Source organism: Tachypleus tridentatus, chromosome 10 (assembly GCF_004210375.1).
Source record: "Tachypleus tridentatus isolate NWPU-2018 chromosome 10, ASM421037v1, whole genome shotgun sequence".
Taxonomy (NCBI): Eukaryota; Metazoa; Arthropoda; class Merostomata; order Xiphosura; family Limulidae; genus Tachypleus; species Tachypleus tridentatus.
In genome coordinates, this window is record NC_134834.1 from 79,207,817 (window position 1) to 79,225,871 (window position 18,055).

Below are 18,055 nucleotides of genomic sequence, written 5' to 3' on the forward strand. Positions count from 1 at the left end.
GTTCCCATTATGAAGTTTGCAATACGACTAATATTCCATTGTGTTGTACAGATGGTTTACAGCATTTTTAATGTATATTTTGAATAAAACTGAAAAACATTATCTTCCACATAATTTTAAAACATCATTAAGCTTAATTTCTAGAATAATTAATTTCAAAATAATTTGATGTAAGGTGGTGAAATGGTATATTCTACTTTTATTTTGTTCTGGTTTTGTTAACATTTAAATATTCCTTCTGTCATTTAATTCCACTGTGAATTTTTAGTAACTAGCCTTCCAGATAGAGCATATTTGTAATATGAAACTAACAAGATTTCCTGAGTGTTGTTGTACAAATGTTAATATTGTGAAATATCATATAAATTGGCTTATCAAAGATGTAACATTGTAGTCTAATTACTAAATTAAAATTTTTGCTTGATCTTAAATGAGTTAGCTCATAAGACACAGAATGAATTATTACTAAATTTTGCTTGCTATTGTAATTGATTTTGTACTCCAATTGTTTGAAAGTTGGATCTTGGATTTGTGTTGTTGTAAGAGCATATATAATTGTTTTCTGTTTGACCCTGGTTGTAGCAGAACTTTATTTATAGTTGGCTACAGTATTTATTTATTTTTTAAACTTCAAGTGTATTAATTTCCAGTGTTACCACATAAGCTACATCTTGTCTTTGAGAAGAAATGGAAAGAGTTAGTGCCATGTATATTATTTTTATTTATAAATAACTTAACAAAATAAATTTATTGAATTCTTAAACGAGTCAGTACTTTTCCTTTACTATTTTGTATCCCCTATATAACACTTTTTCCAATTTGCTACCTAGTGTGAAAAACATTGTGGTGTTCCTCAGAGCTTTATTCAGATTTATTTTTGCTTGTAAAGTTTCTAAGTTAGTTAATTAAAACTATTTATACGATCTATAAAACCTCTTGTGTTATTTACACTTCTACATCTTAAAATATTTTCCAAACCTGCAGTCATTCACTCACTGAACTTACTCAGATCCCCAGGAATAAACTGTTAGTAAATATTTTTCCCATAATCACCATATAGTAATAATATTAAAACAATTTAATACACTATTTCTATCTACATACAGAATTATGAGCAGTGGCACCATCTGTAAGAACAGCTGCCCCACATGAGCTTTAAATGTTTTTGAGAAATGTAAAATATTTCTTTTGTGGGTTATTTATGTTTATGGGTCCTAGTGATATTAATACATATAATGTACAAAGTCAAAACTTGTGTTTTTTTTTCCCCTCACAGCCATCTGCTCAGCACATGAATATCACTTGCCCAGTGTTAATGAACTGAGTTGTGTAACTTTGTGTGTTAAGAAATAGTTCCCAGGATAATGTGATAGGTTTTCATAGAGGTAGTTGAAGCTATTGTAGATGGCCTATTTGTCACATGACACCTTTAGAACTAGAGCATCGCATAAAAAAGAATGAAGATATCAGAAAAGACTCCATCAGAAGTAGGTTAGTCACCTTTACCCCATATAAAGACAGTTGATTTATCAGCTCATTTCAAGTATTTCCACTCATACTGTAAGACACAACTTATCTTTTCTTGTGGTAGAGGGAGGTATCTTATCAAAGACTCTCTGAAAGCCCAAACAGATGACATCCTCATTTATCAAAGTCCATAAATTTCTAATAGACAAAAATTATGCAGTTGTATCTGTTGCTTTGGCTAAATAAACCAACGACATTTAAACATCTCTAAAATTAAGACTTTATGTAATTAATTTGATAAAAATCTTATTTTTTATTAAATTTGCCAACAGCTTTAAATTCAAAATACTTATTATAATTAAGTCCAATATCTGTTTAAAAAAAACAAGCATTAAATAAACTTAATTTCCTTTTCACTTGCTTAACAAAGTGAAGTTATTTTATTCCTAAATCTTAGAATATATTAACATTTTTATTTGTTTCATATAAACAGAGATCCACCAAATATCACTCTTCCTCCTCATACTCCCAAATGACCTTGGTATCTGGGCTGATAAAAGTTCTTATTGTTTGAGCCTGATATTCTTATTTAGTCATGATGTATAGTTGATCTAACTCATATAATGATATATAATTATTTGTATGTACATCCACACACTGAATATCCACATATTTTCATGCTTAACACTTCAAATAATCACTCTTTCACAAAGGTTTTTGAAAACCACTTTTTTTTCCTCCAGATTGAGGTACAGAAATTTTTTTTCTTTATAATGATACGCTAAAAATTAAATTGGTTCTCTGTCCACTGACGTATAAGCACATATCAACTTACCCACAAGAATAGAGAAAAGTAGTCGTAGAGCAGCTTCTGTTGTGCCAATAGTTACAGCCAAATGACCAATCCAACTATCACTTGCTTCCAAAGACATGACAGTATTCTTATGATCTAGTTATATCTGTATATATGAAAAACATCAACAAGTTTTAAACAGAGGAGAAAAAGTTATAACTTTTTCGTGAATAACAGCATTTACACCTACAGGTAACACAAGTTACAGAAATAAACAGTTAACACCATTAATAAAAATTTGCTATTTGGATATAAATGTGGGCATAAGAACAAATATAGTCAAGTCCTTAACTTCTTTAATGTACAAGCTCCTAATTTATAGAAAAAATAAAATATGCAAGAAGACAATGGTACCCATCCTAACAATCAACCATAACCAACTATATTAATCTGCTCATAACCACATGCTTTAAATGTAAAAAACCTTTAAAAAAATTCATATTAACAGTGAACAACATAAATGATCAAATAAACTTATTCTACATCTTTCCAAGTACAAAGGAAAATATTTTTAATGGAAATTTAATTTCAGCAAATTAAGGATTAATTATGTGAGCCATTTGCTACTTCTTTCTCTTCTTTTTTAAAAGTTCTTAAATAGTGTGCAGATGCCAGAAGACTGGAAGTTGGCTAATATTACATCTCCTTTCAATGAAGGTGATAACATTTTTCCAGGTAGATACAGAGTATTAGTCTTACATTAGTAGTGGAAAAAATGTGTGTTCTAAAAGTCTGATAAAAGATATTTTGATAGGTCATTGAGCAAAGTTGAAAATTTTGTTGGATACCAAATATGATTTCAATAGCAGAAAAGCTTGCCTAGCTAATCTTTAGGCTTTCTGAAGAGGTTACCACTTACTTAGATGAAGATAAGGTGCAGGTTTGGTGCAAGTCTTTTTTAAAAGACTTTGACAATTTGACACAATGTGTGTGTAACAGAGAAGTTGGTTCGTTGGATAGAAAAATTGCTGAGCAGATAAAAGCAGGTTGTTATAAATGGAGTTCAATCAAACTGGATTAATGTTCCAAATGGATTACCTCATGGTTCAGTGTTAGGAACTTTACTCTTAGGAATGGTCAATATATTTCTAAAATTTGGTAACATTGCATCTTCAGGTATTGAGGAAGATGCTCCTGTTTTCCAAAAATATTTCAATTAACTTGGTTAGTTGGTTGAATAAAGCAAAATGGCTTTTAATTATAATAAATGCAAATTAATGCATGTAGGTTTTAATAATTTAAAGTACAATTTTGATAGAAATAGTCTTATTAGTGTTATGGAAGAAAAGTAACTTGGTTATTTTGTTTGGTCAGTGTCTTAAGACATCCTAGAAGTATGCTATTCCTGTTAACAGGGCAAATGAAATTTTATGTTACACTTACAGAAACACTGAATATAAATCAAAAAGGGTTATAATTTCATTTTATAGGCCATTGGTTTAAGCTTCATTTGGGTTATTGTATTTTGTAATGGACACCTTACTATAATGATAATCAGTTACTGGAAACATTTCAAAGTAGGGTTGCTGGGATGTTACCTTGGATAAAAAGGTTGTCATATGAGCACCAGTTAAGATATATGAAATGTTCTCTAAAAGAAACAGTTACAATAAAATCTGCTTATGATATTTAAGATTATTAACAGATTTAATAGTATTGATTCTTAAATTTTTCTTCTATTTAATGGTGAGAATAGCAGGACAAAGACACAAATGTTGGCAAACTGGGAGTGATTTTCAGTGAAGAGTTTTACTTCTCTAACATGGTGGTTTGCCTTTGGAATAAATTGCCTTCAAATGTGATTAATGTACTAATTTAAGGAAGTTTACAAAAGGCTTGATACATACTTAAATGACAGGCTAGCTTTGGATTTTTGCTAATATAGTGAATGAAAAAGCCTCAATGGACCAATAGGCACTTTGTTGTCCTTACATGTTAGACCTTATGTTGTTTAAATCTGTTCTTGGGTAAACTTTACAAGGAACCATTCTAATAGCCACTTTAAATGTTATGAAAGAACCAAAACAGAAAACAGTACTTCACGTTAACCCTGTAGTGGCTTCATTACTCTTTCACAGTATTCTGATGTGAGAAATTCCTTAAGACAAACTTAAAGTTATGTAAAAGTTAATCAAGTGTAAAGAGTATTTTCTTTATTTTTCTACTGATGCACGCTTTAGTACATACGAGTATAAAAAACAGAGTTGATTCTTAGAAGCATTGATGCGACCTACTTAATGATGCATCATTTTATATCCTAAAATTTATAGTAAAAGTCGTGCTAATGAGATACTCTTGAAATCTTCATTAATTTAGTTCAGCAGAGGTACTTGAACCACACGCTGAGACAAGTTCTTTAAAGATGGAAGATTCTTGGTTTATTTAGAACAAGAGATCAACTTCTGTTATCATTTATTACAATTTGTTATGACCTGTTTTCCCAGATTTTAATCAGATATCCAGTTTTGTGAAGCCAATGGGTTTTTTTTTTTTTTACAGAGTTTTTAATCTGAGCATGTTTCCACAGGAGAAAGTAGTTAGATGTTATCTACACCTTAACACTTTAAAAATGTGCCACCCACACACACTGGTACATGTGCAATGTAGATAGAACAATATGCAAGACTTGTATTGTTACTTTGTACTAGCACAAACACCCACTGTTTATAAGATACAATAAATAACATTTGATTTACAATTTCCAATATATTCATTGTGTAATGAACCATACCATAACTTTAACTGGCCCACACATACTAAAACAGACAGTATAAACAAAATAATTGGCAAAGAGTAAATTTAAAACAATTTGTTATGTAAAAATAGGTAGCCCATCAATTACAACAACATGCTTTATGTTCAAATTTTGCTTCATCATCTTAACATTTTCCTAAAGTATATTTAAAGGAAATACTAAAAGCTTAAAGGTTAGACCTATGAATCAGTATAACGCTATCAACTTTCCTAATTATTGTCAAGATAAATAGCCTAAAGTTTTTCAAGTTATGTTTTTCATAACCATATTAATTACTAATTAATTTTATCCTAGTTTTTAACCTCTAATCAGCTACGAGGTTCATTGGAAGTCCTTAAAGAAAGTATGCTTCTGTGGTTTAATGGCCAAAATGTAATCTTGGGCTTTCTGAATATGAAACTGGCAAGTTATTCGCACAATTCGAGTCTCTACCATTAACACTTCAACAAATTAAATGTTTGAACATTTTCAAGTGGATATTGAGGTTTTCTCCATAATATTTACAGTGTCATCAATCAAGTGGATGTAGAAGGCTTCTTTTTATCTTTGCTTTCTCATGTGATTTATATCCTATTATTTTGTTACTTATCAAATTTATTGTTCTGAGATACATTTATTGTATGGTCTTCTCTATCATGATGGAATATTGCAGATTGCTGATACTACAGTCTTGTGTGTTTATTATGCTCCTGCACTGTAACTTTAGTTTGTTTTTCTTTTTTATTCGAATCCATATATCACAGATGTTGAAAATAGTATTTTGCTTCCCCACTGAGTCTGTCGTTGTTATCAAGCACAAAGTTATACAATGAGTTACATGTGCTTTCCCAATTATTGGTATTAAACACCTAATTTGTACCACCGTTATCCCCCTCAGACTTATAGCCGAGTCATTGGGTATTTTGCCTTTATGTAGTTCAACATGTATTAATTGTAATTATCCTGTGCTGTGTCTTCTAAACTCTGTTCTGACTGTTTATTCTCTAGATGTTTTCAGACAGGCCTCTAACATAGAGGAATAGGTAAGCAATGTTCTTGCTGTTTATTGTTATTGTTTAATATTTCTTTTCTTCTTTATCAAGTTTTCCAAGTCATTGGAATGGCCAGAAGTTTGCAAAGCAAAACTCCAGCTTTCATTGTGTCAATGTCATTTGATCCTTAAACAGTTAAAATGTCATGCATGTATGCATTTTTTTAATTCTCCAATATGCATTTATAACTTTTCTGCTCGTAAAATGTACATTAGAAACAAAGGTCCTTCTATCATGATCAATATTTTCTCCACCTAAAGTTTCTTCCCAGTATAGATGTGTACCAGCATTCACCGAACAGTTAGTTTCTAACAGCATCAACTGCATTATTGCAATTGTTTATTGTAAATACTTGATTATCGTTCAAAAAATTCTCATCATAACAGATGGAAAAATAATTTCACTTGCTGCTAAATAAAGCCTTGATATAAAAACTCCCTCCTTGACAAGGTTTTATATAACAGAGAAAGCAAGTGTCGAAATTATCATTTTGTACGCCTAAATTTGCGACTGAATTCAACTAAAATGGGAACAGTTAATGTAAAGTTGTAGTATAAAAAAAGAAAAAAACAAAATTGAACTCGTAAAAATCAACAAATTCGAAGAAATCGAGTGTGACTAACTGGCCGACCGATCAACGCTTGGCTTTTATGACTGAATTAAAATATTTGATAAACTTATTTCTGTTATCAAGAGATGAGGGTAATTATATAACTCACTGGTTTTTTAATTGAACGCGCGACTTAAAAAATGACTCATTTTTCTTTTTCATTACATAAAATTGGACATTCACACGTAAACCAGTAAAAACTCCTGGCGGTTAGAGAGCACTTGTTTTTGCACCTCTACTATGTGAACTGCGCAGATCTCGTGCATCATAAAATTAGAATTGACGGTGTTTGTGACCCTGTTTTTGATTATTAATTAGACTTTCTCATTCACCGAAGAGATTGAAAATATGACAACGATTGGTATAAAACCGCCAATCTTACCGTAAGAGTCAAAGTTGAAACTCGTGGTACTTCAAGTCAACCCACGTCACATTTGTTACGAATTTATCTCCTCAAGTCTAATTAAAATACATTAATACTGATATCAAAAGTAATCCTACATCATGTTTATATTCACAGAACTTTTAAAATACATCTTTATTGAATAATATCGAGTGAAATTTATTAAAAAGTCAAAATAAAAAACCTAAAAGTGTTAGTACGAAATTAAACTTTAATTTAAAGTATACTGCAAATGCTTTTCTTAATTTTATCTTGAACAACTGTTTCCAAAATTCGAATGTTTAAACAGATAAATTATTTCATTAACAAACATTCACCTACGTCCTTAACACGTTTCGTTTCTGATGTTATATTTATTTTGTAATAAAAAAAATGGTAATTTTTTTGAAACAGCAAACCCAAATGACTGGCATGCGCTTTTAAATTAATGAATAAAAAAGGCACTCACCAGCCTACGATGACTCGTAAATTAACTAAACTATCATCCAAACACCTACAACACACCCTTCTGACATGTGATTTACCAACTAGCCACTCTACTACACTGTGAGAAAACCTTTCCTTCTTTTAAAACTAGGTGGCGAAATAACTTATGAAGCTTATCTTTCGTAACGAGATTACACAGTAGACGGGAAAAGCCCCGAAAGTGCTTTGGATGTCCCATATTCTTTCTTCGAAATTGAAACACAGAAGCAGTTAATAGACTTTGAAGTAACGAAATAACAAACTCACTAATGTAAATTTGTTTTGTTTGTCACCTACTAAGCACAAAACTACACGTTGGACTATCTATGCTGTGCTTGCCATGAGTATCGTAATTCAACTTTTAGCATTATAAATCTCCAGATTTACCAGTCAATCACAAGGTGGGGGAAAGAAGTAAGCTGAGTTTAATTCTCACGGCTGTTGATTTCATTTTGAATTGTCACTAATATCAGTCTCTTCCTCCCCTACTGGCACAGGGGTATGCCGGCGGACTTACAATGCTAGAAACCCGATTTCGACAGTCCATTGTATAGCTTTGTGCTTAACTTCAAATGAATAATAAAAAAACCCAACAAATTCTGAGTTATTATTTTTGTTGCATGTTTATATATATAGTTTGCTAGTGTTTTCCTTTTCAACAATTGTACTTTTGCTAAAACCTGCAACCAGAAGTGTCAAACATTTCTAAGAAAATATTATTAGTTATCTAAGTTTTGTTACTTTTTCCGTTGCTTTTAACGTTCCTTCAGCTGACATTGTTGACAGACGACTCACACTCTTTGAAAATACATTCTATCACCAGCAACTTCAAATCAAAATCTTGATAAATTATAAAGCAAATCATTCTACTCTCTCTAACCCTATATTCTTTAAATTCAAGAATATTATTTCCCATTTTTAAAATTCAGTTTCTACCATCTTTTTTTTTGTCTTTCAATAAGCTCCCTTTCTGCCCTTTCCTATATCTGTATGAGCCATTCTTTCTCACTACTTATGTGTTGAATTCTGTTCCATTTCTTCTGTCTTTCCTGTTTCACACTTTTTATTTTTATGTTGATTAACCAAATGGCAATTAATTCTTATTATTCTCTGATTATCTTTTGTTCAATCAGTACTCTTGGCAGTGTGAAGAATTGTAATATGCAAACATATTAAGTGTTTTTTATCCTTTTATCCTTAAATTAAACTTTTTCACACAGTATGTATGTATGCTTAAGATAAACTGCCAATCACAGACATAATAAGTTCCTTTTACACTAGTCGCTTACTAAATTGGGTCATTCATCTTAGATGTCACATGCACTTTCCTTTGGGAAATATTTCTTTTAAGTTGAACGTACTGTATAAAGACATATAGTGATGTTTACCACTGTTGGGTCGTACAGTGCCTTGAGGATACAAAACAATTTATTTTTTCAAGCAAGAATGGCCATCAGTTACTTGACTAGTACATGCATCCTGACAAAAATGACAATGTTGTTTTCAGTATGTAATGTCATGTTTTTTCAGTCTGCAACCTGATTAACGTGATTAAGATACATAGGCAAATAGAATGGTTTTGTTTCTTTGTTTACATAACAAAACCACACTGGACTATTTGTTGTGTTCACTGCATGAAATTGAATCTCAGTTTTTAGCATTGTAAGTCCATAAACTTACTGCTGTTCCACCATGGAACAGGATGATTTTGAGTCTTTGTGAGTATTAATAATATGTATTTATTAACATACAGATATATTTCCAGTAAGGTTGTCACATAAAAGCATGTCTATTTATTTTGCTAGTGTTTGTGTCAAAATAAAGATTTTTTTTTCACTTTCATTGGGCCAAACTCAGAAAAAATTAAAATAAGTCAGGTTTTTGTTTCACAGTGCATTTTATATAGATCCTTTCCATATTTTGTGCTTTATATCCATTTACTTGATGGGTAATCAGAGAATCTGAGAAAAGAACAGAGTGGGTAAGAAGAACATTTGGCACCATGACTACAGGACTCGTTTTTGTAGAGTGTTACGTGTTACAATTTGAAATAGCCTGAAACTGAATTGAATAACAATCTAAATTTAGAAATTAATTAAATGTTGATATGTATCAAAGTTATACGTGCCAACAACTTTAATACACATAGTTTTATTTCTTTTTTAATACAAATATATTCTCATATGCAAGCAGTAATATAATGTATAATAGTGGTTTAACAAATAGTTATTGCAAATAATAATTTATTTACAAAAGTTTTACAAACTTACAAATAGTATTGAGTTTTCTATATGATCTGTAACTTCTTTGATATCTTATCGAGAGTTCACAGTGAGCTCTGTGTAATTCAATAAGGTTTTTGATATTTTCTCTACCTCTTGTATTTCTTTAAATACTTAAACTTATACGTGTTTTCTGAGGCTAGTTATTTAATTTCGAGCTGACACAGATACAATTCACTTAACCAAAAGCTAGCTAGCTCTGTGCTCTCCACTCTTCGCATGTCAAGTTTTTACAGCTGAAGCTGTATAATGTCTTCATAATAATACTAACATCTGATGTTAATCTGCTGAAGCTAAATATTTTGTGATGTTCGAAACCTATAAACATTCCTGGTCAAAAATCTGAAGTTCCAAATTATAAGAGTCAACCACAGTTATAGCTTTCAAGTTGCATGGCAAACCAACAATAGATACTGTTTCTTGGTACGTAGCGTTGGTAACGTTCTACAGACGTGAGGAGAATTTCTAGAAATTTCAGCCTGCAGAACAATACAAGCCATGCACTAGCACTGACATGCACACATGCATTGTCGATTCTTACACATGAGAATTTTCTACAATTTAAGGAAATAGGCAGGAATTTTGCAACGCAGCTTTAACAGTATAAGTTACGCTCATTTATAAATATATATTTAACTGAAACAAACACGATATTCAAATAAATATATAATAGCAAACCCGTCACACCTCCCTCAAGAGAGAATTAAAATTAGCATCAGACAATTTTTAACTAAGGTGTTACATATATACACATTGACAATAACACATTAAATATGATACATTATCAAATAATTATACAACTTCAATAATCGTAACAGTATATAACATAATCAATACAAATAACCCCATGATCATAAAATTACACAGCACTTGAAAGTGCTTCAGCACAAATGTTATAAACCCATTTGACGTTGACTATCTTCAAATCATACTCTTGTAATGCCAAACTCCAATTTAAAAGTCTCTTCTCTTTTTGCCCTCTATTTGATTCAAAAACGTCAATAGGTTATGATCAGGGTAAATGACAATAAGTTGTTGTGATACAGATTCATACATATTGAAATGTTCTAAAGCTAGATCTAACACCAAAGCTGATGTTTCTTTTTCCACAGTAGAATAATTTCTTTAGTGACAATTAATATTTTTAAAGAAAATAACAGTCAGGGTGTTCAAAATCTTTGTCCTCTGATTGTGACAGAATACCATAAGCTCCATAATCACTGTTACCAACAGTTTATTGGAAAGGCTTATCAAAGTCAGTTGCACAATAAATATTTTACCTTTCCGAAAGTAGATTTATATGTTTCATAAAATTTTGCAATAATATTTAACAGCATAATATACATGTATTTCTAAATATATATTTAACTGAAACAAACATCAATATTAAAATGTATATTTAACAGTAAACTTTTCACAAGAGTAGCTGATTTTCTCCTGATGAGTGAATCTATTTGTACTTTTTAGCTCTTTTATTATTGAGTTGAAGCTTCATGTTTAAGAAAATGCCAGTTTCTATGAGCTAAAGGTCTTATAACCAAGAAAAAAGGGATAAATTTAGGACTTTTGTCAATGCTTGAAAGTCCATGACTTTCTTTTCATTCCTACTTCAAACCTATGAAGGATATTCACCAGAATCTCCTGTACCCTGAATCATTAATAAGATTTAATCTCAGTGGACAAGAAGTATAAACAGTTGAAGATTGTCATTTTGATGTTTAGTTGTTGTGCGTTCAAGACTGAAAGGGGTGATCTCTACAAAACTCCCAGACATTCACTGATCAGAGTATATCAATCCCAGCTCTGATCAATGCCATTTGTGAACAACCAAGACAAAGAAACTATAAACTTTTTTAAACCGTTAATTTTTGTACATTTTATTTTTACATATTATACTTTGTGTTTCGTTTTTTAATAAGTGGAGCTCTGCTAAAACCTGCAACTATAAAATTCAAATGGCTGTAAAAAAGCATTACAAGTTTACTCAAGTACTGTTGTTGTCCTTAACTTCTTTTAATGTTCTTTCAGCGGACATTGTTGCCAGTTAATTCAGGATTCTAAATTTGCATTTTCTTACCAGCAACATCACAGGCCTTGGGGCTAGGCATCCTCTAGCCCCTATCTAAATACGCCACTAAACATAAGGTTTTTGCGTCTTTGTGAATAGACATGTTGAGAGTTCAACATAAAGATACTTTTCTTACTGAAGTAGGCCATTCAACTAAGGTGTCACAATGTATTTTTTCTGTGAAAAATGTTACTTTGAAGTAAAGCATACTGCATAAAGATATATATAATATTTCTTCATATTTATCGTTATATTTCCTCATATTTACCGCTGAACCACCATGCAGGTAAAGGAGATGGCGAGTTTAATTATAACGGTTGTTGATTTCATTTTGAATTCGGCATGGCCAGGTGGTTAAGGCACTTGACTCGTAATACGAGAGTCGTGGGTTCATATCCCCGTGACACCGAACATGCTCGCCCTTTAACCGTGGGGCCGTTGTAATGTGATGGTTAATCCCATTATTTATTGGTAAAAGAGTAGCCCAAGAGTTGGAGGTGGGTGGTGGTAACTAGTTGCCTTCCATTCTAGTCTTACACTGCAAAATTGGGGATGGCTATCGCAGATCGCTCTCGTGTAGCTTTGCGTGAAACTCAAACCAAACAATTTTGAATTCTGACTAAAATTAAGTTTTTTGTCTTTTTTTAATATTTTGCACTTTTATATGGGGAAATGTTCCTTTAAAGTATAAAAGTCTGACTTGGCGATGCCAGGTATTAGATAATCTTACCGAATCTGTAGTTGTAGTTTGTTTGTAATTAAGCATAAAGCTACACAATGGACTATCTTTGCTCTGTCCACCGAGGCTATTGAACCCCTAGTTTTAGCGTCGTATATCCGCAGACATTCTGCTGTGCCATGGAGGGGGGGGGGGAGAGACAAATGTATGTAGATTTAAGTCCTGGATCTTTGTAACATTGTTAAAATTCTATGCCTAGAAAAAGAATTTTCTTGGATCTGACAATTCTCTCATGCTACTTACTTCTTCAGCAACTTAGTTTATATCTTCTTGTTTGAAATGCTCTTTCTTAAACAACAACAATAAAAAATATTAAAACTCAATCTCATAAGATTTGAAGTCAAGGACAATAGAAACGTCAGTTTGTTTGTTTTGGAATTTCGCACAAAGCTACTCGAGGGCTATCTGTGCTAGCCGTCCCTAATTTAGCAGTGCAAGACTAGAGGGAAGGCAGCTAGTCATCACCACCCACCGCCAACTCTTGGGCTACTCTTTTACCAACGAGAAGTGGGATTGACTGTCACATTATAACGTCCCCACGGCTGGGAGGGCGAGCATGTTTTGGCGCGACTCGGGCGCGAACCCGCGACCCTCAGATTACGAAGTGCACGCCTTAACGCGCTAGGCCATGCCAGGCCAGAAACGTCAGAAGACAGCAGAAAACAGAAACTGTGCAATGATAGACTTCCTCCCGCACCTTTAAATATTATGTTATAATTAGAAATATGTGGCTAATTAAATGTTTTGTTTTCAACTATTTAAAAGACTCTTTTATACAGGAATAATATTATGCGTATTGTGTCGAAAATTATATGCAATAATTTTGGCGAGTAAATCATTTGGAGTAAATGATTTTAAATAGGCTGATATCAGACAACGCGTATCCGTACTGTTTTTTACCAACAAATAGTATTAACTTTTAAACATTTTAAGCATGAAATATTACTTTATTAGAAAATCAAATGCCACAAATAATTGATTCTAGGATATATTTTATATATGTTTATACACTTTCAAAATATATTTCCTGATTTTGTGTTTCAATTTTTTTAGATGAATAAGGAACGTATTTCTGTTTTTTTTTTTTTTCTGGAACTTTTCAGCCGTATTTCAGGGCTTCCGTGTAATGCTTTGTGATTGTTGAAGCGGTAGCCATATTTGTAGGAAGTGTAACATTCAAGGCATAGTTTCAGTTAGTTTGGTACGTACTTAACTTGTGAGATAAAACCATGAGTTATATATTGGTCTCTGAAGATGAAAATGATGAATCCATTGAGCTCCCGTGCGAAGAAGATGGAACTTTACTTTTATCTACATTGTCTGCTCAATATCCAGGGGCTTCAGGATTGAAATACCGTAATCCGGATTCTGGTGCTCTTCGTGGGGTACGACTTGTGGAAGGAAGATTTCATCCTCCTGATGCTGGGTGGGGGAATCATGTATACATTTGTGTATTTCCAAAAGGTATTTAACATGGATAACTTTAAAAAACATTTGTATTTAAGTATGACGTCTATTTTATAACAATTCAACTTGCACGTTGGATTCAGTTTCAACTAGATTGTTGGGAAATAAAAAAAACTGAAGTTTTAAATTGAAAAGGGTGAATTCAAATTTAGCATGATTCGTGGTTGCACCATATTTCATTGATCTAATCCTAAAAATAAAATATTTTGTAATACTAATATTGGCTTGCCACTGAAGTTTTTGATATCTGATATCTGCCCATATCTGTTCATTACCCTCTATGGGTATCCATGACTACTTGCACTTTATAGTAGCATAGCTACTATAGGTGAATTTCAACTGCCCACAAATGCTACTGACAGTATTGATGTGAGGTTAATATCAGTTGAAGAGTAATGAACAGTTATAAGTAAGACTCGTATTTATTTGTGTATTTTGTTGTTTGCAAACCATATATAATTTAGTACAGGAAGGTAGTGTAACTTTACACATGCCAAATGGAGGATAGTAACACATCAAAATAAAATCATAACTTTGGCTTTATATAAGTTTTATAAGAAAATCTGTATAGCAGTTTTGCTTATGCATTTCTTTATAGTTATTTACAATTCTGTTCTATGTTTTTAAGTGTCACTACAAATCGTTTTTTGCATCTGTTAAATGTAAAAACTTTTTTATATTTTGTCTTTTTGTGTGAATATTTACATTTTGAAGTAATGCTGTAATAGAAGTATGCTGAATAACTGACTTTAAGGTTTTCTTGTGATACATTACAATAATGCAGGTACATGTGATTTTTTTTTTTTTGCAAATATTTTTGTTATTATTGCAATTAAACTGAATATATGATTGTGTGAAAGTTATATAAAAGATAACTACTTTGGTTGTGTCTTGTTAACATTCACTGTTATTTAACTGAGGAAACATTAGCCTAATCACCAGTCATTTGTTTATGGCTAAAACTATTTTGAAGTGAAAATATATATAGGCTTTAGATTTTCTAATTTATTCATTGGAATATTCCATTACATGGTTCATGTGACCAAAAACAAATATATCCTGTAATACTCGTTCATAATCTAGGGAATTCACTTTTATCGTAGAAGTGGTAGTATTAAAACAAAAAATTTTACCTTCGTCTTAAAGTAAATAAATAAAATGTAAAAATAATGGATACAATAATAAAATTAGATTTCAAAAATTCTGTTCATCCACTTGTGTGTATATTTGTAAGCCATAAACAAAACACATTAAAATTAAACAAAATAATGTTGCATATTTAAAAAAAAAAATCCCAGGGTACAAGCTACAATGTGGGATTATAAAATGAACCTAGGTTTTGGAGGTGACTATGGAAGTAGGACCCACATTGAGGTGGGGATATACTATGTATGTCTTAACCTCCAATTTGCTAGTTTTACACAAGAAGATTAGAAATTTTGGAAAGTGAGGTATGGGTGCTCAAGCCCACAATGTCCCACAGACAGTTGTGGGAAGGTGACCACTCTCCCAAGTTAAAATAAGAAAAAGATAAACATTAAAAGATGAAAAATAAATAAGGTACTACCATTTGGGGGTAAGTAAGATAAATTTTACCTCTTGAAGTTAGCATTCCTGCCCCCAATTCCTATAATTTAATTTAGTATTCTATCACTTTTTTATTTTGTAAAATGTCTGAAGTTTTGTTGTGAAACACTTTTACAAATAAATATTGAAAATACTTTTTGTAATTTTATAATTTCTGTTTTCCATAATCACATTCTCAACTAGCAAAAAGCCATTTGACTGTATAACACACTGAATACTACAATGCTTTTGATGAAAGGGCCAGATGCTGAGCACTTCACTGATAGAAATACAATGAGAATCTTCACTTCTGCAAATACATTCAAATTTTGATTTTTAGTATGCTTAATGACTTCATTTCAAATACATGATCGTAGTGCTAATTAAAGTGCATAATAACATGCTGATTTTTTCAGGTGTTATGAATGATAGTAAAAGTTATTTAAAGTAACAAGAGATAGATAAATAAACAAAGAATTGGTGCTAGACTCAAAAATTGAGAATAAAATAAGGAATATTGTGTTATTAATATTTCCCATTAGAATCTAAGTAATCAATGATTTATAACTGATAAATATTGCATTTACTTGCTTAGTCTGATTTATATCATAATATAAAAGATCATCGTAAAAGTTGAGGATATATGCATATTGTCAAGACTATTGCTGTGTTATATTGTGTTACAGTTGGCCTGATGAGTCATGATATTAAGCAAAGGAGCTCTGGATGAAATCTTCCAGGGTGACATTTGGACAAATACAAACATTATCACCCATCATCTTTGCCACATGGCTGTCTTATCTCTGGTGGGTCTATATTATATCATAAAGTGCATCCTTCTGAAATATCACTACCTCCACTTATCCAAAACTGTCTTAACCTTGTTTGGTCCTTTAAGCATTGCTCACATTTTGTCAACAGTGCACCAGTCTTTTATACATCATTGAATAAACATGCTGATCATGTGATTACCATCCACCCCTCATACTACATTGCCTACACTAGCATTGCAACACAATCATCACTTTCTCAATAGGTAATCTAGTTTATTGATGTGTTTTAATTCATTCTCCATTTGACTATAAGATTTTGATTATGCCTGCTCAAAAATTTAAATCAATTTCAACTTCCAGTTTGTTTAACTTCTATTATTTCTACGTGTTTTAGAAATGTTTCTGTTTCTGAGTTATATTTTGTTCACATAAATTCAAAATTTAATCTGGTATGTGATGGAATTTACACTGTAAGTAGAATTCTGGTCCCTAGATCTCAGAGTTGACAATGTTTGGTGGAAAAGTTCATGTCTCAGATTCAGCTGATGGTGTTCTTTTATGTTTTAGTTTTTATAAAGGGGATATAACTGAAGTGTGGAAATTATCTTCCTGTGACACTTTCTACTTGTTATTGCACTTCATACAATCTGCTGGGAGAGATATTGTTCTTTTCCCAGTCAAGCTAATCATTATGTAGTTCTCATTCCCTATAGGGTAAACCCATGTTTCAGTGACTTTTTGTGATCTTGTGTGGATGGATCTATTTTCCACATTCATTAATTTAGGTTATTCTTGTCTTCTCTGGTCAGTTTTGGGTAAGTTAGACTTTTACACTTTTACCATCTAAGTTAATTTAGTTTAAACTTTCAATTGGAGTTTGATTATTCCCTTGTTTTTGTTTGCATTTTTACATCTTGTCACTTTAATATTGTTTTGTTTGTAAGTTCCTTTTTGTTTTTTCCATACCAGTCACATCTAATTGAAGATTATATAGACCCATGTTATTGTTCACTGGGCATCTTTTAATTTGCATGTTTTTTTAAGGTTGGCTCTATTTTTGTGTCATTTGTCTTATTCACTCTTTGGGTGGATTTATAAATTCAATTTTTAAGGGTTGTTTATCTTTTGAATTCGTTGAGTGGTTTTTAATGCTTTGGGTGTTATGCATTATTTTCTGTTTTATGTTGAATTTCATTGTTTCGTTTGTTATTTCCTAAACATACTTACCATTCTCTGACACTTATAGTTATTCTTCGACCTTCAATTTGCCCATCTAAACATTGATTTCACTTGCTTCAGTCTTTTGTACCCCATTTAAATGCCCTTGGATATTTTTGGCCTTGTGACACCCTCTTTCCTGTTACTATATATTAGTACCTCATTTAGATAATGTAACCAGTTTTCTTTTGAAAAGCATTGATCATGCTTTCCTCTGATGAAGTGATGTGCTTTGTTGTGTTCTGGATTATGAGTTGACTTGTGGACTTCTGTACAGTTATCATTTCCATAAAAAATTGACTTGTTTATGGGCATGAATTCACAAGTTACTGTTATCAGCATGCAGGTTTATCAGACA

At 31.7% G+C, this 18,055-nt stretch overlaps 2 protein-coding genes across 5 annotated transcripts in view; one reads left to right on the plus strand and one right to left on the minus strand.

Annotated features, from left to right (window-relative positions):
* Positions 1–7,705, minus strand: part of LOC143229666 (lysophospholipid acyltransferase 5-like) — a 41,597-nt gene extending 33,892 nt beyond the window's left edge. For 2 of the 3 annotated variants that reach the window (XM_076462308.1, XM_076462305.1), the window contains exons 1-2: positions 7,568–7,700; positions 2,303–2,426 (exon numbers count right to left, since the gene is read on the minus strand). In XM_076462308.1, the coding sequence (XP_076318423.1) occupies positions 2,303–2,399 (97 nt within the window). In that variant the 5' untranslated portion in view covers positions 2,400–2,426; positions 7,568–7,700. Of the gene's footprint in view, positions 1–2,302; positions 2,427–7,098; positions 7,176–7,567 lie in introns of all 3 variants that reach the window. The other variant, XM_076462306.1, reaches the window with a different exon arrangement.
* Positions 7,706–13,781: 6,076 nt separating this feature from the next.
* Positions 13,782–18,055, plus strand: part of LOC143229667 (TAR DNA-binding protein 43-like) — a 33,341-nt gene continuing 29,067 nt past the window's right edge. Inside the window, exon 1 of one of the 2 annotated variants that reach the window (XM_076462310.1) lies at positions 13,782–14,137. In XM_076462310.1, the coding sequence (XP_076318425.1) occupies positions 13,903–14,137 (235 nt within the window). In that variant the 5' untranslated portion in view covers positions 13,782–13,902. The remainder of the gene's footprint in view (positions 14,138–18,055) is intronic. The other variant, XM_076462309.1, reaches the window with a different exon arrangement.